This window comes from Nicotiana tomentosiformis, chromosome 4 (assembly GCF_000390325.3).
Source record: "Nicotiana tomentosiformis chromosome 4, ASM39032v3, whole genome shotgun sequence".
Classification (NCBI taxonomy): domain Eukaryota; kingdom Viridiplantae; phylum Streptophyta; class Magnoliopsida; order Solanales; family Solanaceae; genus Nicotiana; species Nicotiana tomentosiformis.
This window is the reverse complement of record NC_090815.1, coordinates 75,207,502-75,233,559: the sequence shown is the minus strand read 5'-3', so window position 1 is coordinate 75,233,559 and position 26,058 is coordinate 75,207,502. Positions and strand designations below refer to the sequence as shown.

The following is a 26,058-nucleotide window of genomic DNA, read 5'->3' as shown; positions in this document are numbered from 1 at the left end:
CCGAGTTGGGCCCGGGCCGGCCCGTAGGCCAAAAATTAATTAAATTCAAATTAATTAACTATTTAATATTTTTAAAAAGTAAAAACTAAAAAAACTATTAACTATAATTCTCATTCTCCAACCCTATATTGCTCATTTAACCTTCCATATCAACTAAAATTTAAATTTTTGACATGCATGTAATATGATAAAATTAGTTTTTCTTTTGCTTAATTAATAACGAACTCAAATAGTTTTAGGTGGCCAATAATAATATTTTTTTCAAAAGAAAATATTACTTTAAGTGGCCAATGATCAGTTAGGATTACTTTAATATATTATTAATATTTAAAATGCTCTTCTGTATAGAAAAAGATTAATTTTAAATTAAAAAAATGATCACTAGCAAATTTAAGGAATTTTAAAAATTTTATGGATTATAATGATGAAATCAGCAAATGATGTTAATCATAAATTAAAAAACCCCAGCATATAAACTTATTGAACCAATCTCTGAATCTGAGAAAAATGAAAGAAAAGTATTAAGAAAATATTCATGTAACTTTAAAAAAGAAGAGCTAGAGATATAGAGAATTTGCATTTCAATTACGAGATTTCTCGTCAAATATCAAGATTTTTGTACGCTCTAAGCAAACAGAAGTTGTTTATATGATTAATCGACTACGTCACGAAAAAATATTTAAGAATTTAAAGAAATTCTTTTTTCTAAAAAAATTGAAGGGTCGGCCCGCCCTAGCCCGCGACCCTCTTAGGGTTGGATTGGGCTGGCCATTTTAAGGCCCATTCATATGGCGGGCCAGCCCGTCCTAGCCACTAAATTTAAAAGCCCATAAGGCTTGGGCTAGGCTGGGCTGGGCTGACCCGTTTTGAGAGCTCTAGCATTTATAGACTTCTAAAATGATTAATTTTAGGATATGCATGCTGCACGTGTAATCTATATCCATGAATATAAGATTTTTAAAATCACACAAATATTTTTAAACTATGTGAATGGGTTATAAAATATAATTTTAAATTAATACAAGCTCTTGAAAATGATGAATTTTATATCCCAAACTTTGAAAATAACATACATTATATTTCATAAATATGCTAGAGTTATAAAATAAATATTTAATAAAAATTATAAGTTTCTGAAAATGTTTAATCTTGACATGGTTAGCTAACATCTCTGAATACTGAAAAATGGGAGGATAAAGCCTATTTCAAAGAAGAAGAAGAAGAAGATTGCCATGTTTATTTTATTCTAGTAAGTTAATTCATAAAAACTGCCTCTATTATTTTTTCTAATTGGTTATTGTGATCCCCTAAGAGTGGCAAAAAGGGGTTACAAATAAAATCAAAAGAAACAAAAATAGTTTATTGTGCTTACAATATTTGTTGAATCTTGAAAAACAGCATATATAGGCCCATGATATCGACAACCACATGCAGAACAATATCCTGCAAAGTAAGCAATTAAACATATGTAGGTGAATTACTCATCTTAAAAATAGATAAATCGATAAAGAATAATGATGGAAGTATTCGAAAAACACCAAGAAGTGAATGTAAGATTTTCCTAAGTGAACTCTGAAAGAACTCTTATCAAGTTTTACTCATGCCCAACTTTTCAAACTTCTGAAGGTTGAATTATGGTGCCACTTAAAAAGAATGTATATAGATATATTATCTGTTGAATTCCCACAACATCTTAGTATATTTACTTTTTTTTTTAGTTTTATATTTTGAATCTTCTTTGTGGACATTCTGAGCTCTTAAGTACTGCGCAAGTCCATTGAAACTAACTTTGAGTTCCTTCAAACTTGCACCAAACTCTTCATATACAGAAGTAAGCTTTTTACTATGTCCATATATACGTGATCGCTTGTCAATCACGCAATATATACACACAATTTTTTTCAGTAATAATAAGCCAAACAATGCTCCTTATATCATAAACAATAAGAAATCACTGAGTAGATGAATTTCATGAAAGCTTGAACAAGGAGGCATCTATAATGGCATCAGCCTTTGTATTAAACATGTGTTAATTCCTATAATCTATATCTATACTATATTAAAAGCACAAAGGTTATTAGCGAAATGTCGTTCTCCTTTTTTATCCTTTTAAAATAAAATTCACATTGAACCAAATAGTCATTTACTTATTTTTTAATATTTAATACTTTGAAATCTACTAAAACCTTGTTCATTATAATTTTCCTTATTTGATTTTTCACGTAAGAAGTTTATTTCACAGTAATTATGAATTGAGAATATATTGCTTCTCTATAAGTAATTTTTTTTTTAAAAAAAAAATTGTTAGAGGTAAAACGGTTGTTTATAATTTTGGATATCAAAACTAATTTCTTAGTTATTCGATGAATTTGAACTAATTAATACATAGGAGTTAGAACTTAGAACTAGATAAACTATGATTTTGCCACTTTGACTTAACGTATTTTTCTCCGATGATGGGAGAAATATAGTGTTTTACATTTCTTAGATTTTTTTAGTGTATATATATGATTATTTCTTTCCAGTACTTCATTTCGCAAAACAAGAGATTACAACTTAGTACTACTTATTCTATTCTTTTTTGAATTTATTTCTTGTGTTTAAGTTTCTTACTAACATTTAGGAGCTTTAAATCAACTAAATATTGTACATTAAATCCTTTTCTATACGAAATATTCAAAAATTTCTAATATAAATCTTTTGTATAAATTTTTCCTTATTTGAATTATGTAAAATAGTAACTTTTACAAAATATAATAAAACCAGGATATAGGCGAAGTCCACAAAGAATAAATAAGAACTAATTGTAACTAAAATCGATATATCAACTAGCATTCTTTCCATATTCAAGGATATGTAGGTTTTTAGACTCTAGGTTCCTAAATATATTGTTTAATTTCTTTTTAAATTTTATTATCTTTAGTGTCAACATTTTAAAGCTCACGTAATATTATTTAATAACCAAAAATACAAAAGAAAATTTGCATTTTCTAAAAGAAAAAAAAACACTATTCTTGGAACTCTGATATGTGAAGGAATTAAACAATAAAACTCTTTCTGCATCCAAACTTATATGTTCTTTTAAACATGATTTTAGGTCTAAAGAAAGTAAATAAGCTTTTCTTAAAACAAATATAATATATGGGTTACACGCGCAACGCACGTACACTAAGACTAATTTTAGAAAAAGTGCAAAATACAATCTGATTAGTTTGTAATTCTCATAGGTCTCTTTATTCACAAGAATTTCATTTATTAAATTAAAGAAAAAACGACGAAAGCATGAATAAGATTCATAATGCTAATTGTATCGTTATGATAAAAGACAATTTTATTTTTATTAACAAAGAAAAAGGAATGTAAAAGAATTTTTCTATTGTACTAATAAATAACTATGGTACGTAAGAAGATAAATAATAATATAAACAACATAACTCACAAGTAATTCAACAAATCGCTTATAAAGAACCGTCAAAATAATTGATTGATTCCTGATTTTCAGTTGCTCTATTCAAAACCCCAGAAATTTTAATTGAACGAATTTGTGGAGGAATCAAAAACTATTTTGTGGAGAAAGCAGACAATTGCTTTATTCAACTACCTGCTATTTTGAGAAAACAAAAACTACGATTAAAAGAATCCTAAACCCAAAGTAATATTAATTTTGTTGAATCCTAAAACCAACTTTAACCTAAAGTGAATCTTAAACCTAAAAGATATAATGTAAAAGAATCCTAAAGCTAAATAAAAGAAGCGTATCCAACAAAAAAGGGCAAGAAGCGGCAGGTTTTGGTTTTTGTTCCCACATTTTTTATTAGTGTTTACAATTACAATTTTGTCTAGAATAAAATTAAGAAGGATAAAAAAGTCTATTAATATTTTGGATAGGGTATTTATAATTTTAATATAGTATAAATATAAATGATGCTACGATGGAACACAACAATTTGTGGCCACCTTTTGTTAGTAATAGCAAATACCATCTTACTAGCGGTTACTGAGCCAATTCAGGAAAAAAATTTACTGCTACTTTTTCCAACGTTAGAAATTAAATAAATAAAATATTCATTTTTTGACTATTTTTTCACGTGAAAACTAATAAATCTCTTTAACGTCGTGGAAGGTTATTATAAGAGAGAAGACACAATGACTTGTTTGGTTGATGTTGTTGTCATTCTTTACCCACACTAGATGTATCCTTTAAGAAGGAAAATTAACTGTAGCACCATATATAATTGTACGTAGTACCTCTGGATGGCAGTTGCCCCTTATTACGGGGTAATTAAAAAATAATTAGATTTACGAATGGTAATTAAAAAATAGGTACAGTTTCAAAAGTAATTGAAATTTAGCCATTTTTCATGTAAAGATGAATTTGAACGAAAATACTGTTTAAAATCCGGAAAACATTCCAGTATAATATACTGGAGTTCGAATTTTTTACATGTGAACTTCCAGCATAATATACTGGAGTTCCAGTATATTATGTTAAAACTCTAGTATATAATGATGGAGTTTCAGTATAAATATACTGGAACTCCATCATAATATTATGATGGAGTTCCAGCATAATATACTGGTCCAACATAATATGTTGGAAGTTCATACATAGGTGCTCTAATCTCCAGTATATTATGCTAGAACTTTCCGTGTGCTGGAATTCCAGCATAATATGCTGAAAGTTCATATACAGGTGTACCAATCTCCAGTATATTATGCTGGAACTTTTTGTATTTTTTGCAAACGTTTATTATTTTTTAATTACTTTGCAAACGCTTACTATTTTTCAATTACCAATCCAAACACTTGCTAGCCTGCGCTATTTTTACCCTTATTATAGCTGGCTGGCTCCCAGTCCCATAGGAAAAGAATGCTTCCAACCAGTCACGAGAAGCAATTATTCATCATTACGATATACTGTTACTACCATTTGGCGACATGATATCACCAGAAACATACATACTGAAAGGAATATATCTATCTATATATATATATATATATACACACTTTAAAAGCAAGCAATGCTCCTACAGTGAGCGTACAGTTTATGGGTCATTTGGTTTCCAGATAATTACCAAGATATTTACCAAGATAAGGTTAGTCCAAAATGCAATTGAATAGTGGATGTGGCTTCCAACCAATCTATTTCAATTTTATCAATTATGGCATTTCAAAGCCCGGCATGCCGATGAATTAATCTATATATATATATATATATATATATATATATATATATATATATATATATATATATATATATATATATATATTTAAAAAAGTGATATGGCATGCCTCTTTGGACTTATCTTTTTTTTCAAATTTTTGACATTTTTTCTATTTATGTGCTACATTAGAAAATTCAAAATTCACTTCTTAATTATATTCTCTTAATTCTACCTCCCTCCGTTACTCTTCTTTCTCTCCCATTTCTTTTCAATTTAGAAGCCTAAAAGTCTCTGTCATTAATTCAGCGATCAATTTATGCAATATATAAAACAAAGAAATAGATATGGCTTCTTCAGTAGCCATTAGCCAACGCACTAAAAATCTCCGCCTGGAACCAAACTTGCCCCTCTTTTTCTTTCTAGAGGTGCTTTCAACTGTAACTTCTTCTTATTATATTTGAATAGTGTATTAGTTATTTGATAATCACTTAATATTAGTTTGTGTTATAAGAAAAATTAAATTATGATGGATGTCTACTCTTCCTTCATGATCTTCTCAAATGCTTAGTGACATATTTCTATGCTTAATGACATATTCAATGACATATTTTTCTTCACTTTTCATGTCTATATAAAGGTCTTGTAATAGATAGGAAAAAACACACAACTGAAAAAGAAATAAGAATCTCTCCTCTCTTTCTCTCTATATCCCTTAGCTTGTTTTTCCTTGTTCTATATTGTTACTTTGAGTTATATTTTATAACACGTTATCAACACGAAGTTTCTAACCTCAAGTTTGAATTCCACTTCTGGTAAGGTATATCTCGATGATCTATTGTCAAAATTATCCAGATTTTATTCAGAAAGGTATGTAGTGTTACAGACACGTATTTCTGCTACAGCAACAAGTCCGAACTTTAAACCAAATATATTTGTACCACTATTTAGAATAAGCAATGGTCTGGTTATTAGAAAATTAGTATTTATGTGGCTGCTAAGGATGTCACCTTGTTCAATTTTCATGAACTAAATAATAGGTGGCATGCGGTATGTTAAATAATCTACAAAATTAAAATTATACTTTCTTATGTATGCTTATGGTTTTACCTTATAATACGATTTTAGTATGCCTAGTAGAATGATTATACATTATTTTACTGTCAAATATAATATAATAATAATAATATTACTTGTAACTATTTTATTTTGATAAGATAAAATATTAGTACAAGAAGTATGTACTACACCAAATTTTTCATTGGTGATAGTTCTTATCAAATTAACGTGTTGAATCATTTCTATATGGAAAGCATATAGTAGTAGATAGTAGACAAAGATTTGTCCCCTATTTTATTTTTTGATTCCCTGATTAACCTAAAGGTTCTGCTATATCTCTTTGTTTTTCTAGAGAGCATAATACTTAGTTTCCACAAAAGTGCATGGTAACTAATAGTACTATATTATTCTATTTGATACATCATTTTTCTTTAATATTCTGGTTATATCAATTTCATCTTGAAGTAAGCTTATTGCAGCAAAGACCATATGTGAATTTTCAATATTATTTTGTATTTTCATATATCTGTTTGACACTAATTACTTAGCCGATTTAAGTAAATGAAAGTCTATTGTTGAGAATTATATCCAAATGACATTATGAAGAGTTTAACTCAAGAGGTAAGCATTTCCTTCGTATTTGAAATTGTTTTTATCATTTGCTATTAATGATATCAACTTCAATGAGTTCAAGTCACAATGCACCGTGAGGGTAAGACATATTAGGATCAAGTCCTGGTGCTCCATGATGATAAGAGTTGGGGTTTGAGTCCCAATTCACTAACATGCCTTTATATTGGTAAGATATTGGGTTTGAGCCCCACTATACCATATTGATGATATAATGATGACTACAGAAAAATAATATATTTTTCATGAAAAGGCATGAATATTGTCTCACTTGATTTGCTTCATTCTTGAAGTGAATATGGTAGCGGCGCATAATAAGTCTAAATGAAGACAAGTGGTTGAATAATGAACGTGGACGTTTAAAAGGTCAAAATAATAATAATCATCACTATTATTATAAAAAGAGAACAATAAGGGTTCTCAAAATAGTCCTTCAAAATGTGAAGGCAATGTTTATCATCAAATTGGTATGAAAAATAATAAAGCACGCCGCTGATTATGATCCATTCCTTGAAAAGAATGTGACTTGTGATAAGCATTGAGAATGCAGACTCATTCCTAAAAGTGAATGTGGCAATATGTGATAAAAGTAATGAATAAAGACATGCAATGCATGATTAGACGAATACCACACAACTCACCTCTAAGGGAGGGCAGTAGACTGTTTAAAGAAAGAATTTGAAATGAAAGATCGTGGAAAGACAAAATTTTGTCTTGGTCTACAAATTGAGTATATGAAAGATAAAATTTTTGTCCAATAATCAGCATACACTAAAAAGATTTTAAAGCAATTCTATATGGAAAAAGCACATCCATTGAGTACCCCGATGGTCAGTGGCGGAGCCAGAATATGTGCGAAGGGGATTCAAAAATTTTAACAGTGTAATTTTCCGACGAATTCATTAATAAAACACTAATAAAATTCTGAAAGGGTTAGAAAGAGAAAGGAACTTACCTGGGGCTAACACCGGTGACTGGCGGGGCAACAGAGAGAAGATAGTGGTTGAGGGCTTTAGGCAGCGTGAGCAGTGGCGAAGAGAGAGAGAGAGGGAGTGGCAGAAGAGTGAGGCAACGAGAGATATATATATATATAGAGAGAGAGTTAGGGATTTTCAACCCAAATCCCAATTGGTAACGTTTTTTGGGGGAAATATAATTAAAAAGAAAAACGACGTCATTTTACTTAGTTAAAAATTAAAAAAAACTGATGTAAAAAGGGTAAGATTGCATTTAACACGAATGGAACCCGCGATCTTGTACAAAATTTGAACCCCCTTGACCACTCGGCCATGCTTTTGGCTTGTGTCAAGGGTGTTCAAGATATTATATTTTTATATATATATAAACAAATTACCCCTATATAAACAGTGCAATTTTTCGATGAAGGGGGTTCGGATGAACACCCTTCCGCCTCCCTAAATCCGCCCCTGCTGATGGTTGTGAGATCACTCGATATAAATAAAGATCCATTCCGACCTCATGAAAATAATGAAGAGCTTCTTGTTCCCGAAGTACCATATCTTAGTGCAATTGGTGCATTAATGTATCTTTCTAACATTACAAGGCCTGACATAACCTTTTCAGTTAATGTCTTAACAAGATATAGCTCTGCTCCTACAAGGAGACATTGGAATGGAATCAAACACATATTGCAGTATCTAAAAGGAACTACCGATATGAGTTTATTTTATGACAATGATTGCAATCTTGATCTTGTTGGTTATGCCGATGCTGAGTATTTATCTGACCCACACATGGCTCGATCTCAAACAAGCTATGTGTTTACATATGGATGCACTATCATATCTTGGCGATCGACTAAGCAATTAATCGTGGCTACTTCATCTAATCATGCTAAGATAATTGCTATTCATTAAGCAAATCGAGAATGTGTATGGTTGAGGTCTATAATACATCTTATTATAGACAAATGTGGTTTGAAGTGTGACAAACTACCCACAATTTTGTATGAAGACAATGCAGCATGCATAGCCCAATTGAAGGGAGCACCAAAGTTATATTTCACACATGATCTTCAAAAGAATGGTGATATTAATGTGCAACAGATTCGTTCAAGTGATAATATGGTTGATTTGTTCACCAAATCTCTACCGACGTCAACCTTCAAGAAACTAGTGTACAAGATTGGGATGTGAAGGCTCAAGGATGTGAATTGATGCTCTCATCAGGGGGAGTTAATACGCGTTGTACTCTTTTTCCCTTACAAGGTTTTGTCTCACTGGGTTTTCCTTCAAGGTTTTTAACGAGGCAACCAAAAGGCGTATTTCTAAATAAGTGTACTCTTTTTCCTTCACTAGGATTTTTTTTTTGCATAGGATTTTTTTTTCTAATAAGGTTTTAACGAGGCACATTATCTATGGACATCCAAGGGGGAGTGTTATAAGAAAAATTAAATTATGGTGGATGTCTACTCTTCCCCCATGATCTTCTCAAATGCTTAATGACATATTTCTATGTTTAATGACATATTTTTCTTCACTTTCCATGCCCATATAAAGGCCTTGTAATAGATAGGAAAAAACACACAATTGAAGAAGAAATAAGAATCTCTTATCTCTTTCTCTCTATATCTCTTAGCTTGTTTTTCCTTATTCTATATTGTTACTTTAAACTATATTTTATAACAGTTTGGTAATTATTCATTTTATTCTACTGGTATTTAAATTCTTACTTGCACAGTATTGAGACTTTGCATATTTTCTAGAGAGAGGGTTTATTGGACTAAATAGTGTCTCATAGCTGGCATCACTAATGCATACTCAGGTTTGTCTTCTGCCTTATATCGCTCATATACAGTCTATTTTTTCAATTAAATACTATATTTGAGATTACGTTTTGAGGTTAATTCTCATGTGGGATCTAGCATATCATGCAAGGAATAAGCTTGCTTTACTATACCGTATAGACCATAAGAGGGTAATTTGATATCAATTAAAATGCGCTTTTGCTTTTTTGTTTTTTTTTAAATCATTTTATTTGTGATCTTTGCATATATCTGACTATATTTTCTATCTGTTAGTCTTTATTTATTTCCCCTACGTCCCAAAAATGTGACTGCTCTGCATGTTCTTTATATTATCCTGTGCATCATTTTATCTTTCTTTTTCCCTTCTCATATAATTATTTAGTATTATTAGTACATTTTATGCTGATATATAATATATTATGTGTAATTGTTTTATAACGTTCGTTGTTGTTTTTTCCAAATTCCTAACTGTTTATTCTCTTTAATTCGTTTATTTTTCATATTCTTATTATTTGGTTTCTTTTCTTATTCCAATTAAATCGGATAATTAACGAGAAGGTTGTTCAATATTTCTCATGTTTCTTTTATATTTTTTTGAAAACTTTAAATAGTTGGCAGTCTTCTAACGGGCAATTTACTTCCAATAACTTTTATTTATTTAATAGAGAAACTATGTGTAATAAGAGGTCGAAAAAGGAAATTAACTCACGGGGATCTCTGTGAATTATCCTGTAATATGGCCTTCAACATGGTCATTATTGTAGTTCTTTTTTCTTTATTGTACTATGCTAATTTTATATATTTGTAGCGGCATTAAACTATAATTTTTAATAAGTGCTCGAATTAAAAATATATTGTGCAACATTTATTAGCGTGAAGAAAAAGAAATAAATGCATAAACCTTCATATCTTTTTATTTATACAAATAAATTTATTGCGGCCAATTATTGTAATTTTGTAAATATTCGTATGCAATTATAGAATTTAATGATACTTTTTACATTAATACTTTGTTTGGAGCGTTTTAGAAGGCTATAATTATGAAAGATTAATAAGTTTTGTTTCCACTTCAATTTGTTATTCCAAATACACATCCAATAAACTGGTAAAATATTGTGGGCATGTGCAATAACATTTGGATGTTGATAGTTATTATCGCTTTAACTTTTATTCTCACTCTCTAAGATATCACAAACTATTTTACTGTCTAACGAAAGTTTTAATTTCTTTTTTATAAAGTCTCTTCCTAAATTGCGTGGGATAGTCACTTTTTAAAGTGGTATTTACTTTTTATCCAACATTTTTAATGCTAAGCAAAAGTAGCCTCTAGTCTATTAAAATTAATATGAAAAGACAGTGTTACCTTTCTTCTATCTCTTTTCTGTCCATGTTCTCTTCCTTGCCAGTGTACCTCCATGGCTTTGACCCCGCATGCACAGTAGTGAACAACTTTCACCTTCTCAAGTTTCACATTCTCTGGGTGACGCCACAACATAGCTAATACCAAGTTGTACTTGTTTGGAATTGGCTTGTATACATCTCTGAAGAATATGTTTAACAAATCCTACAAAATAAATCCAACTCTGTAAACATACAAAAAGTATTAAATATTTATACTGAATTCATAGATAGTCCCGAACTTAGAATTCCAAGTTCAAAAAATAAGGACATGTAGTCCTGAACTTAGAGTTACAAGTTCAAAAGTTAAGGACATGTAGTCCTGAACTTAGAGTTACAAGTTCAAAAGTTAAGGACATGTAGTCCTAAACTTAGAGTTCCAAGCTCAAAAACTAAGGACAGACAGTCCTTAACTTAGACTTACAAGCTCATAAATTAAGGACAGCTAGTCCTAAACTTACAGTAACAAGCTCATAAGTTAAGGACACTTGGTCCTGAACTTAGAGTTGGAAGTTCAAAATTAAGGACATTTGATCCTTAACTTAGAGTTACAAGCACATAAATTAAGGACAGGTATTCCTTAACTTAGAGTTACAAGCACAGAAATTAAGGACAGATAGTCCTGAACTTCGAGTTCCAAGTTCAAAAGTTAAGGACATGTAGTCCTGAACTTAGAGTTACAAGTTCAAAAGTTAAGGACAGGTAGTCCTTAACTTAGACTTACAAGCTCATAAATTAAGGACAACTACTCCTGAACTTACAATAACAAGCTCATAAGTTAAGGACACTTGGTCCTGAATTTAGAGTTGGAAGTTCAAAAATTAAGGACACTTGGTCCTTAATTTGAGCGAAGTTCTCTGCAATCCGCGTAGGTTTCAGCGAATTATAGTAGAAGGGTATTTTCGTTCGGGCGGGTAAAAGTTTATTAAAGCAGTGGTTAAAGACTAAAGACATTTTAAACAGTGACTTAAAAGTAAATACATATCTTATTACTGGCTAACTGGCTAACTGTGCACTTCCCGCAAAATCATCTTTAAAAGAAAAAGAAGAAAGATCTTAAAAGCTTGTAGCTCCAACCCCACTAATGATAAATTTGAATATACTATCTTCATTTTACTTTTTAAGAGGCTCTAATCTTTTCAAAGAAGAATTAATTTTGGTATATTGCAACATTGTAACTCTATATTAAAAGAATTCGAGTAGAAAACTCCAATAGAAAAAGAAATGCAAAACAAGTACTCATTAGAACAATATTCTTTTTATTTATTTGCTTTGCCTTATCTTTATCCGCCGCGCGGAGCGGTTTTTTTTATACTAGTAATGCATAATTGTAATACAGAGATTACAATAAGGTATTATTTCTCCTTGGAGATGTATTAAAATTACTATACCATTTACAACTAAAATGTGTGTTTACTCTTTTAAAGAAAATACAAGTTTGCTACTACAAGAGTTTGTTTTGTTTTAATCAAATGTATTACTAAATATATTTTCTCACATTCTTTCACATAAAATAATGCATGAATCACCACATAACTTATGCATATATTATTTATGATGATACAAAATGTAATAACCAAACATTATTCTAATAATGCTGGATATTATGTGAAAATTAAATCTCCTTAGCAGCAAACCAACAGTCATTTGGTTAAGGGTATGTGATAGACAAGAATATTTATCCCATGGGATTAAATATTACACCTTTTATATGGGATAATTAATTCCATCATTTTAATATAACAATAGTTCCTGAGACTAATTAATACGTATAACCAAACTCGTGATAAAATAATCTTGCATCTTATCCCGGCATTGTTATCTCTTATTCCTTAGCCTGCCGATGGAGATATTTTGATAAATCATACTCCTCTAACAGTATGATAATTACATGAATTGAATTTAAATGGATAAGTGGTGATTTATATAGTTGACCCTAACTTATTTGAAACTAAAACGTAGTTGTAATTATTGTTTAAAACTCCTCTGCCACTATTTCTCTGTGGAGCGCATCCGAATTTGCATCTCAAAGTCCTCATGCTAATAAGTCTACAGCAGGGCTAAGGAGCTGCTCTAACAAAGAATTATTCCTCCTTAATTTTTTTTAGACTAATTGAACAAAAGTCATTTAAGTAATAAGTAGTTCTAGATTCTTCAGAGGAAAAAGCAACTGCCCTTAAAATTGAATACAGAAACCGAAAGACTTTTCTTTCTTAGTGTTTCGGTTTAAAAATAGTGCTTTTAAAAAGTCACCATATGCAGGCAGAAATCATACTGTGCTCTCCTTCAGCTCATTTTTCTTTTGATAAGCCCTTTGAAGAAGTTAAAACTGCATCCAATGAATAAAACAATGTTAATTACCACTAATGGTCCAAGCATACATGCTAAGTTTTATCAGAAAACTAACAGCTCGTGACTGCCAAAAATAACCTAGACAAATTAGAACCAAACACAGCAGCCAATGATAGTTCCTTATCAGAAGCCATGAACTCCCAGTAAAACCATTTGCTTCAGAAATAAATGTAATGGAAGAACAGCTCTCATCCTTTTTCCCATTTGCTCACCTGCAAATTTAAATATCCTAAAAAAAAAAAGGTAGCCCGGTGCACTAAGCTCACGCTATGCGCGGTGTCCGGGAAGGGCCGGACCACAAGGGTCTATTGTACTCAGCCTTACCCTGTATTTCAGCAAGCGGCTGTTTCCACGGCTCGAACCCGTGACCTCCTGGTCACATGGCAACAACTTTACCAGTTACGCCAAGGCTCCCCTTCTAAAATATCCTAATAACGCAAAATAATTTAGCACCTTGTTGAAATGAATGCACATTCATCTTTAGCATGAAGTGACAAAATATTCATTAGAGGGGCTAAGATCTATGGCATTAAATTATTCAAAAGTATTATCTTTCATGAATATTCTGATCTCTCCGCATGGAATTAAAGCCATATTTGGTTTGAATACTAGAGTATACCATCAATTTTTGACATCATACAAACTTTAAGTCAAGTAGGAATCACTGGTTTCCAGCAAACATATTTTACTACTAATAGGTTTGAAATAGAATGCCACTATTCCTTCTTTTAAGTTGGAGTTTGGACACTTTGCTACCCACAACAACAGTTGCAGCTTAACCGCCATCGACCTTAGTCAACAGCCTAAAAAAGAGTATATCTAGTCATCATGTTCCATCTACTTCACAATGATTGCAGTGTGGTAAAATTGCACGACCTAAATCTAGCAATTGAAAAGCGCACTTGTTAACTTCATGAAAATAAAATTACAGAAGCATCCATCTCTTTCCACCCACACCTGCAATCTCAGTCCAGCCTTTGTTCTGTGCGATCTTCTATTGAAGAAGATTATCGTTACCAGTGTCTTAGAAGTAAAAAGAAGCTAAGACAGTAGTTTCTTAGAAATAAACACGACTACCAAACTATTGATTCTGTGATTATCAAGATTCACAAACAGAAGATGAGGGTAGTCTACACGCAGCTTACAGACCATCAGAACACAAGCACATTTAGGGGCCCTTTTTTTCAAAGATTAAGATGTTTGATTCTGAATACATATCTAAGAAACATTTTTTTTCCTCAACATTTGAATGTTTATAATTTATTTTTATTAAAAATTTCAAAATATAAAATTCAAATAAAATAATTTAAAATATTGTATCCATAAATTATTAGGTTGTAAGTCAGTAGTTGGTGGTGGGCGGCTGGTGGAATTTGGCAGTAGTGGCTAGTGGCGGTGGTTGTTGTACGATAGAAGTGGTAGCGGTGATGTTGGCAGTGGTAACGTTGGTCGTTGGTGCGATTGTGCAATGGTGGTGGTTGTGATAGTGGAGGTGGTTGGTGGTAGTCGCTGGTGGTGGTGGAAGGTAGTGGTGGTCAGTAATGGAGGTGATGGTGGTGGTTAGCGGTGGTGGCACTTGTGATGGTGGAGGTGGTTGGTGGTAGTGGTCGCGGTAATGGTTGATGGTAGTGGCAGGTATTGGTAGGTACTAGTCGCTGTGGCAATGGTGGTTGGCGATGGTGATAGTTGTGATGGTAGAGGTGATTTGGTGTGGTAGGAGTAGCAGTGGTGGTTGGTGGTAGTGGTGGTGGTTGGCGATTGTGGTGGTGGTTGTGATGGAGGTGGTTGGTGGTAGTGATTGGTGGTGATGCTGGTTGATGGTGGTAGCTGGCAGTCGTGGTGGTGCTGGTTGATGGTCGTTGTGTAGTGGTGGCTGGTGGCTAGTGGTGGTAGTGGACATAGTGGTGGTGAAAAACCTCTTTGCAATTTTTTTTGTGAACCTTTTAATAATATTAAGACATTGTTGAAGATCTGAATGATCCAGATCTATATAAACCCTTTAAACGATTAAATCTTTAAAAAACAATCAAATGAGGCCTTAAAAGAAGAACTAGCAAATCAGGTTGATATCCACCCAATAATTAAGTATTGGGCAAAGGAACACTAAAATTGGTCCATAGCAACATTTTTTTCTTTGTCCGCATTCAAGATATGATAGGCAAACGTTAACATGTTTAGTTCAAGACAAACCTGTTGCCATCTGGGTGTAGCTCACACATTTGACCATCATCTGTGATTCCTAATAAGTACCCTGAGGATGTCAAACCCTGAAAGTAGAATGATCTGTTTATGTACTAATTACACAGACAAGGCAGTTTACTAGAGCAAGGACAACTAAGATAAAGTATGAAAATATGTGGTCACCAATCAAAACTTCAAAGTGTGCACACTTCATATAATTGACGAGGGTGCATGCTTCGGCTGAGTGACAATACGAAGAATAATAATCAACATTATTACAAGCATAAAGTAAGGAGTTATGCACGTCCCATTATGGAATGGAAGTATAAAATCAAAGATTTAACAGTAAACATAGAGCTCTACAGGTTTCCTACCCTCTTCACAAGAATAAGTGGCAACTATTCATAACCTCTCTTGTATGAGATGCTTTATATCTGTTCAGAAATCTTTCATCCAAATTCATCTTGGCTAACAGTACAGTTTCTTATACTTCTCTCTAACTCAGGACGTTGAACCCAGTTTAACCCATGGATAATGTATCGGGTAACAAAATCAAATTGAGAACTAAAAGGGAAAATATATTAGGTAACTTGTAAATTGCACAACTCCTTAAATTTTCCTAAGCACACACTCTTTCTTAGTGTCTTAGGAGCAAAGTCCACATTTAAACTCCCAACATGAAGCCCAAAAAAAAAAAAGAAACTTTTAGTCCTATTCTGCAATAACACAAAGACAATTGGAGACATATCAGGATTTAGTAAAATCATTAGAAATAAGAAAAACATGAATAGTTAATTTCAATAGAACCCCTTCACACCCAAAACCTTCTCTTTCCCCTTAGCATAAAAGCATGCCATTGTGCCAAAGCAACTTGCTAGCACCCTCGCCGGACCCCTTCTCACGCCGTTCCACACTCCATTGTCACCGGCATTCCCCAAAGTCTCCCAAATACTTCGACGTATCAATAAAGAAGCTTATTTTATTTCCTTCTTTGGAAATAGTATCGTATTACTGAAAGAAGAAATAAAGAGTTGACTAAAGACATATGGGAGTTTCTAGGCAGCTTATACATATACTAAACTCACCCTTTAGGTGAAACTGTCGAATATCATCACATCAACTTTAATTGCCTGAATGTTCATGAAGCTGCTTGATTAAATTGACTTTCCAACTGAATTACTAACTTGATTCAAAAGGTATAGTTCAGCTTCCCTTTTAATCATTTTTAGAAGGCAGATGAAAAAGGGAACAGGACAAACATTCAAGCAACAGGAAAGGAACCCAACAAAGTCACGGTTACAAGAAGGCTTGATTGTCCCATAACCTCCTTCAAGTGTTTTGCTAGAACCAATTCAAAGGGGCTATTAGCTGCACTTAGGCGCTTTATGGAAAATTTCCTTTCTAATTACTCCCTCCATTTCTATTCATGTGGAACAGTTTGATTGGTCACGGAGTTTAAGAAACAAAGAAATACTTTTGAAACTTGTGGTCATAAACATACCATGACATCTTTATGGTTATAAAAGCATCTCATTAGGGTAACATTGAAAATTGAAAGTTTAAAGTTAAATCATTTTCACATATAGAAAGCTTCCATTCTTTTTGGAACAAACTAAAAAGAATGAGGATCGAACCGCTCGTTTGGAAAATTAGGGGGCAATAATGCACTTTAGCCCAACTAAAATAATATAATATAATAAAATGTTAATATAAAGCTAGAGATAAAAGGAAAAATTCTAATGGTTGCTGCTGAACAACAAAAAAGTACCAAGATGAAATTCAATCTTAGTTTGGATTAAAAGCACTAGGCATATCTGCTTATTGTACCAGCTTCAGATTCATTGCAAGGACAGCTCATTCCTCTGAACATGTTCAATTGTATGCAATTAACATTTTCAGATCTTAGATTTATAATTATTGAGCTTTATAATGAATAAACATTATTTTTACTCATTCCCTTGACGTTTAATTGCTTGGTACAATTTTGCAAAAGAAGTTTGTCTTCACATGTGGTTCTCAGCATCCTAAATGTAAGCTTATTAAAATAAAGGAATTGTTAGTAAAGAGAACCTTACGATGGTTTTAGTTATTACCTTAAGCGAGTCTAGCTTTTAAAGAAAATTAAGGACTTATCAAATGCATTAATAAAGACGAGAATTCTATGCGATCATGAATTAGTCACAAATTTAAGTTTTAATCACTATATTTATAACAATAAAACCTACATAACAAATCTTGTAAGTTTACAAGAAAATCGTTGATAACTGTTTTTGACAAGCTTTCATACAATCCTTGAGTCATACAGCTTCAGCAAATCTCGTTTGTCGCTTTTTGTTAATTTAGTTAGGAAAGAATTTAGCATACACCAATTGAGTTAGACCAAAGGTCCTTTTCTCTGGGCAGACCGCTGATCTTTCGTTCGTTTTATCCATTGAACTTAGAAAAGATGATTAATGTGTATATTCATTTATAGTTTTGAACAATTTTAGGAAACTCCTTGTGCTAACCGTTGTTAGAAATCCTTTACCAGTTTCAAGTGCTTAAGTGGCCATTTCAGTCTTCCATTCAGATAATCCTAAGAGAAAGATTGAATGGAAGCCGTTGACATAAGGCCTAGGCTAAAACGCCCAAAAGTTCTGCCAAAAACCACCGCATTGTAACTGCACAGTACTATCAGGTGGATTCCCCTTTCCATGCACCTTAATATGTTATCTGCAAAGCATATACCTGTTGGAGTTTAAATGACATATCGCTGTGAAGAAGCAGCCGTACTAGAATTGAACTCAGATTCAAATAGTTACCATATTCTTAAAAAATAAAAAGAAATAGACAAGGCGTAATACTGAAAATTGAATGGTGCCCAATAAAAGTTTATATCTTAGGATAAGCAACTGAGAGATTCCACTCAAACCAACCTGAATGGTGACTACAGTTTCAACAAATTGGTCCTGATCACCACTTCTCTCCTGCACCATAACCCTTTGTCCACTATATTTATGTGGGAGAGCAGAAGAATATCAGTTAATAACTGACGAGATATTATCTTGTTACACTTGAATTCATTAAAAAAAATGAAGTAGAATTCACATTAACTTCACAGGTGTAAGGGTTGGCCAGATTTTAAAATAAAGAAGCATTCTAAAGGAAGACGAAGCCAAATTAACAAAATGAACCATGTGGGTATCCAAAAAAGGTTACATGTTTTGTCCACCATAAGTTAGTTTCATGATAACACAAGTAAAGTGTTCTACATCTATATTAAGGAAGAAACGGCACAGACATTTCAAGTGTAAGTGTGTAGCATGTAATCAAACACAAGCAGGGTACCTTTGGGCTTGGTCAGTGGTAAACTTTCCTAGACTCTTAATTTCTGCTAATGAATCAGTATACTGGTATAGGATATGAGCTCCATTCAATTTCCTCTATACCTTTTTTTTTTTTTGGATACGTGAACTTCATTTTAATATTAAAAGAAGGATAACACTTTTACCAGAAGAAAGAAAAGAGAGGAAAAATAAGAGAGATGAAGGCCAGTTGAGGGGACAGAAAATACCATATGACCATTTTAAGAATTTGTAGATAGAACTAGAATATCTGGAGGTCTCCCAAGTATCGCCATCCATCTTTATCTTCAGCTTATTTTGATGTCAATTCTTTCTTACAATAAAGAAGCATATGAAGTGCTCAACTGGCAAAAGTGTCCTAATAGAGCTTTGATCATTTTGACTATTGAGGCTACAACTTTAGCTCCACAGAACAGGATTCTTTCTTCATAGTTACAATTTTTTGGAGGATGATTAGATGAACATTCACCTCATAGGCCCACAAGCTCTTGGTCCATCTTATTCAGGATGAAGCTACGCTCATTTTCTGTCATCTGATGGACAAGAAAGGTTACCTTTGTTGGACCTAGTATTCCATGTGTATCTCCAGCTTCGCCATGGCTATCCTTCAGTATGAATCTACCCTAACCTCCCCCATCTCCAAAGAACCCTGTTACCTAGGATCGGCCATTTATCCAGTACAAGTACATTGAATTTAGCACATATTTAGCGTGTTTTGAAATGCAAGTGAACTACCCAGCCCTAAGTCCATTTAACATTGTTTAAGAGTCTCTTTTATAGTCAGAAGAATGCACAAACTGTAATTGTTATATCACAAAACTTTAGGTCGCTCATCTAGGAATATTCTTTGTCCTACTATCCGACAACGCTAAAAGAATTTTGACTTTCTCCTATTTCCCCCATCAAAAGCACATTCCAGCACAAGAAGATGTCCACATGTAATTAGAAGTAAACAAAGGATCAACTTTACGGGATTCCCATAGCATAAAGTTCTCTGATTTGTAAAGAGTGTTTCAAATTGCAATAGCAGAGCATTACAGATGTTCGAATCTACAGTAATTTTAAAAAGTACTTACCTGTGTAACCAAGTCCTATAATACAATCCTTCAAGAGCTTGAAATCCTGCATGCACACAGCAAAATGCATCACTATTTTCATTATTGTACCAACATATGCAGAAAAGAAGGAGGGGGGGGGGGGGGGGCGGAGAACCAACATATGCAGAAGCCCCCTAGAACAAGTAGCTCGTTCTCACCTAAAAAACTCCATGATTTTCAGGTAACAGTTCTAAGACCATCAGAAAAAACAAAGAATGCAGTTGATAGAAAAGCACAAAACTGAAGTTATGAATTCCCACATTGCATGAGCGTCTAATACACAAAGCCTCGGAATACCACCCTCATAACAAAAAATTTGAAGGATCTCAAATTTGCATGACTAACTAATACCCTTGACAGCAAGCTCAACATTAACCAACCAAATGAAAAACAAATATAGGATTATTCTCTTTAATGAACCTCCCTTTCATCTGCTGAAACTAAGTAACATCTCAATGGGGAAAAACGGATACGCCAAAAATAGACCTGCTAAGAAAATGGCAGAGGCAAGTGGAAAGAAAGTCTAGTATATGATAAATTTTGATATTATCACTGAACTAACACTGAGAACAGGGAGAAGAGAGGCTATAATGGTTTGATATATAAAGTTTTGTGACAAATTCTAAATAAAATTAGCAAATTAAAATCTCATCACCATCACCACAACTATGCTTAATATTATTGAAATCTTCCTAAAAGAACTAGCTTATCTTTGGCACTGCGAAAATATATGAACAGCTCGTAGAGACAAGGACTCCCCACATTCATATTGGAAGTTCGCTAACTTTATTTCATTTTGTAACATCGACACGGCCCACCAAGAAAGAAAGAGCAAGGGGACAAGGGAGGAGAAAGCGTTATCTTCTCACAAACAATTACCTCGTTGTTCCATTTTATGTGACACTCTCTCCTTTTTAGTTTGTTCAGAAAAGAATGATACCTTCCTATATTAAGAAGCAACTTAACTTTAAACTTACCATTTTACCCTTAATCACATGATTTATAGCCACAAAATAGTCATGGAATGTTTAAGATCACAAGTTCCAAAGTCTTATCTTTCTTTCTTAAACTCTACGCCCAATCATACACCTTCACATAAGATTAAACGAAGAGAGAACTTGATAACCCGCCATATTTGGATATTACTTAATTAGATGTTAGCAAACAGCAATTTCATTTTTATAATTATTTTTTTGGATAACCGAAACCCCCCCCGTGAGCTAGCTGACCCAACACTAGTTTGCCCACAGGTTCGACACTCGGGAGTGTTGGCCTGCCCCTCCATCCCACTTCCACTTATATACCAGGTGTGTGTCAATAGCAGGGCAGACAACAATGTCTTATTGCAACATGAAATTAAAGAACAAATGAAAATTCAAAGGTAAAACATGATTATAATCTCTAAATGAGTTGATCAAAAGGGGACTGGACAGGTTAAAGGCCTGGTTGGAGATCTTTTCCCTTTATCATTGGGGTTTTAGGATTTTCACAAATGTTGAAGATTTTCGAATGTTTAAGATAGCTCTGTTTTTGAGTTCAAGAAGTTTAGTGTTTTAGGAAGCTAGGTGTATATCTATTTAGCCGCATTGAAGGTTCTCATTAGTTACAAATTACAATTTTGCCACTTGACTTTGCTTGGGAAATCTAGTCCCTGAAGTTTTGTATTTCAACAATTGAAAATCAGATTGTATACACTATGGTTGCTCAAATGAGTAGATAATGGCAATTTACCTTGTTCTGAGAAAACATCATACAGGTTCTCAAATTTATTGAAAAAGGCTGCAATAACATCTTCTCTCTTCAATTCGCGTGAGAGAGGATTCACTTTCTTTAAAACAGCATTCAAGCATGTAGTAGGCTTCTCATTCCCGACATTCAATCCAACTCCTGTGAAATAATTATCAATACCCAAGCACTCCATGTAATTTCTCCAAATTGATAGACTGAGAGGAGATAGAAATAACTACAGATATTCATCACTCTACTTAGAATGATCCTGAAGGGGGAGTAAGAAAGTTAGCTATGTTAAAAAAGACTGCAAGTGTAAGAAAGATTGCTGACTAACCAAATTCATTAAGTTTGCAACATCTGAAAACCCGCCAAGTTTGTACTTAGCATGAAAACTTCTATAAATCGAAGGAAAAAATCCATTTCCGGTATGAGGAAGAATATATAGTGAACATCATTGAATGAGTGAAACATTTTTTTTTTTTGTTGGATAAGTTGACAAGTGAGACAGTTTACCAGCACTAACATAGAACTTCTTCGACCTATATACCGATGTGCTAAGAATGCCACCCACTTTAACGTCACCTAAATACAGATCATTTGGCCACTTTATTCGAACATCAAGCTCTGGGGTTCCCTGTGGCACATTATGTAGCCAAGAACAACAAGGAAAAGAGGTAAGCATATCAACAGACGTTCTATGTAAAATAAACTACTACATGTAACGCTTAGCTTCTATGCAGCACACAGCTAGTTTCTACAAATTCTGTCCTACCACTCCTCTTTTTTCCATCTGTGTCCAGTTAGCATTGTTCAAATACACTACATATATGTGCATAAGTGAACCATTCTATTAGCCAAGTACCATAAAATTCAGGAAACACTCTCTTTTCACGAATACATCACAAATACATGAAGAGATAAACCGTTCGTCATTTAGGCATTTGTAGACGAAAATAAAGTAATTAATAGAAAAGACTGATAGAGAATCTTGTAACTCAAGAAGAACCAACAAACTACATCAATGCTCCAGATCATAGACAGTTGAATTAACTGAGTTTATCTGAAATTAGATTTAAGTGCATCCTACATTGACTTATTCAAAGGGCCCTGATATTTATCCAAATTTTCCTTTTACAATCATCTCTAGTCCCAAATACCTCCTAACTCGAGTAACATTCTTTAGGAAACATGATATCCTCTTTAGCAGACCAATCAGCACTAACAAATAATAGTCCACAAGACTGTATACAATTCTTCACAGACCATCCATCAATAACTGCTTAAATTTCACAGTGCACGACTAAATGGCAAAACTATATAAAATATATGTGCAAAACTATAATGTTTCAATTGATACAACCAGATAGAGTATATAAAACTTACAAAGACATGTGAGAAAACTTCAGTTCATTGTTTATGCAATGTGGACATAAAATCACACTTATCTCCTTCTTACTTTTCCCATACATTACTTTACCATTCCAATTTCAATTTCAGGATGCCGGTACACATATTTGTATTATAAGTACTTACCTTTTCCAAACAGACAGCCTTAATGGCCTCTGTCATGGCAAGACAGACGACATACTGTAAATGTGGCACCACTCTACCGTCCTCCATTTGTATTGAAAAAGAAAACAGAAGGCAACCCTTTGGTGATTCCCACACATTACTCGAACGGCCTTCAGATGTAAAATAAACACATAAGTAAATCAAAGTAAAATATAAATAATTTGGGCAAACGTGATAAGAGCAAAAAATCTCCAATACATTAAACAGAGCAACTACAATTTTTTATTCCTAGTTTATGACAGTGATGCATTTTTGTTACAGTTTTTCAATTGCACAAATAATACCCTAACTTTGAAACAACGATAAAGAACAGGACTTTCTCTAACTTCTGTTCATTGTTAATGGAAAAGGTCACACACAAAACTACACATATTTACGCTTTTTAAAGGTCCAAACAGCCGTACTCAATATTTCATAGTTTGTGGAGGGAGAGAAACCTACCATTTGGTGCCAAAATCCACCTCTAATCTCCTTATACAGTATTCAGTCTTCTTAACATAGCTATGGAAGATGCGCCCAAGAGTGTGGTCTAGTGGTCAATGAAGTAGGCTGAGAATCGCAAGGTCTCAGGATTTGAACACTAGGTGATTTCTTCCCATCCGTCCAAGCCTTGGTTGGACAGAGTTACCCGGTAGCTATGCTGGTGAGATAGCACGTACCTCACAGAAGAGTCGAGGTGCGCGCAAGCTGGCTAGCACAACACGATTATAAAGAAAAACGTAGCTGTGAAAGTTGATCGTTTTATATGTCATCGAGAACAGTCCAGCTCTATAATTATTTCTTATTGTTGCACAAAATGGAATACCAGCATGTGCTAATTAGCACTTAATTGGATTGTAACACAGACATAAACTTTTTTACTGGAACAAAACCGTCCTCCATTTGAATGTGTGCAACTCAAATCAAAACAAAAAATTGGACCCTAGAAAGTTAAAAATGCACAAATGCAATAATCTTAAAAAAAAAGAAAAAAAAAGGTCCGTGTACCTCTCCCTTTCAGTTGAACATCAGCAACACACACTGTACCAACTGGCAAGTCAGAGTTATTTCTGCCATATACAAATAATTAAACAAAGAGAACAAAAATTTAGTGTCAATAACCAATAAGCAAACAGGCATAACTTGTCATTAATGAGTTTTCACAATAACAAACAAATAACTATTAAGAGTTTTAAGTTTATATACAGCATCAGTCTAAAATAACATTTACACAAACATGTCAACCAAAAAAGGTAAGTCTCAGTATTGGATTTTGTAAAAGTTTCTTGTACTGTACATAACTTAAGTATAGCCGTATAGGGACTAGGTAATTTACTGTGAAATAACGTCATGAGTAGAGGACAATTTGGGAGAGTAAATGAGGAGTCTCCCAAAACGCCTAGTCGAAAGGGAGTTGAAGTATTCTTCAATTCGAAAAGCGTCGTCGTTTTCCAATTTCACCTCGGAATGCAAAACAAGCTCAACTCCTTCACCAGTTTTAAGGGTATTGTTATTCTTGAGTACCTTTGCCACGTCATTCTCCTCCTCGGATTTCCCAGATAGTAAAAGAAGCGTGTCCGCAGGTGCAGGTGATTCCATTTTTCTTCCGAGGACGTTTGATGATGAGAAAGCTTTGAGATGCTTTGATTTTGAAGTGAAAATAAATTTGGGAAATTTTTGTGTAGAGGCGCTGAAAAAGATACCTTTGAATTGAGAAATCATCAGACGGAGAAATTAAGGACCTGTGTTTTGTTATATTGTCAACAACAAGTACAAATATATTGATGTCAATGTTCAATTTTTAACGGCATCGAATGAAACTAAATTAAAAATAGGACTAATGGAGTATACAATTGTATCCAAACAGTTGCATAGGTGTGTGTATTCATGTGATGTGAAATGTGTCTCCATGAAGATTAATTGATGTGGAAATCTTTTATTTTTGGATACTAAATTTATACTTATATCATTTTCAGTGTTCTATTAGGTATTTTTTGTACTAATAATTGAGTGTAAGCATGGAACATGAAAGTGGTATTTCACAAATAATCGTGAGTATTAAAGTTGACATTAAATTGTGTTTGCTTTGGCGTAGTTTTTATAATAGTATTAGACCCATGTTTTCTATTTGAATTACAGCCATGCTTCAGTTTGTTCAAATGTATTACCTAATTGCAAAGAAAAAAACCAGTTTGTTACAATTTTTAAAAAAAAAAGTGAATACAAATTTTTACAACAAATATTTTAAAATTTTCAAAAAAGAAAATTTAACAAACACCACTAGTGTTGGTACGTAATTAAAAAAAATCATAGTTTGAATGAAACTACTAGGATAAGATTATGTCTTAGTAAGTATCACCACAAGTGTTGCTACAAGTTGGCATTGCGTATCCAAATTTTGGTACAAAAAAATATAAAGATCTCATGCGTTTTATTTATAGCTCTCTTATGTTACTTTTTTACTGACTAAATAATATGAATGCACCAAAATTAAGTGATGCTAATAAGGTGATATCATAATGTGAATCAATGTTTGAACACGTCCACCTTACAACTTGTTTGGACGGTTGTTATGTATTTTTTCATAATGTATCGTATAATATTGTATTGTTCTGTATCGTTTTGATGTATATAATGTTTGGATAGATTGTATTGTTTGTCGTTGTTTTATGATATTATGTACCAACAATATGAATAATAAACTTGTAATGTTACAAAGAAAAAGTAAGGTACGAGGTAATATTATTATAAAAAAAAATTAGGGTAAAGAATAAAATAGGATTATT

The 26,058-nt window shown here is 33.0% G+C and overlaps 1 protein-coding gene across 3 annotated transcripts; it reads right to left on the bottom strand.

The window, feature by feature from the left end:
- Window positions 1-13,085: 13,085 nt before the first annotated feature.
- LOC104085554 (biotin--protein ligase 2) lies at window positions 13,086-25,089 on the bottom strand. Of its 3 annotated transcripts, XM_009589614.4 has the most exons (9): window positions 24,609-25,089; window positions 24,281-24,342; window positions 23,255-23,403; window positions 22,235-22,355; window positions 21,722-21,877; window positions 19,970-20,015; window positions 18,465-18,537; window positions 15,559-15,635; window positions 13,086-13,345 (listed from the first exon to the last, which is right to left on the bottom strand). In XM_009589614.4, exons 1-9 carry the CDS (start codon window positions 24,992-24,994, stop codon window positions 13,303-13,305), a joined length of 1,113 nt encoding a protein of 370 aa, XP_009587909.1. In that variant the 5' UTR covers window positions 24,995-25,089; the 3' UTR covers window positions 13,086-13,302. The 3 variants fall into 3 exon arrangements, with proteins under 3 accessions (XP_009587909.1, XP_018622639.1, XP_009587910.1); XM_018767123.3 differs by lacking the exons at window positions 13,086-13,345; window positions 15,559-15,635 and adding an exon at window positions 17,724-18,276 and having other exon boundaries at window positions 24,609-25,087; XM_009589615.4 differs by lacking the exons at window positions 13,086-13,345; window positions 15,559-15,635 and adding an exon at window positions 17,724-18,261 and having other exon boundaries at window positions 24,609-25,087.
- Between the last annotated feature and the right edge of the window lie 969 nt (window positions 25,090-26,058).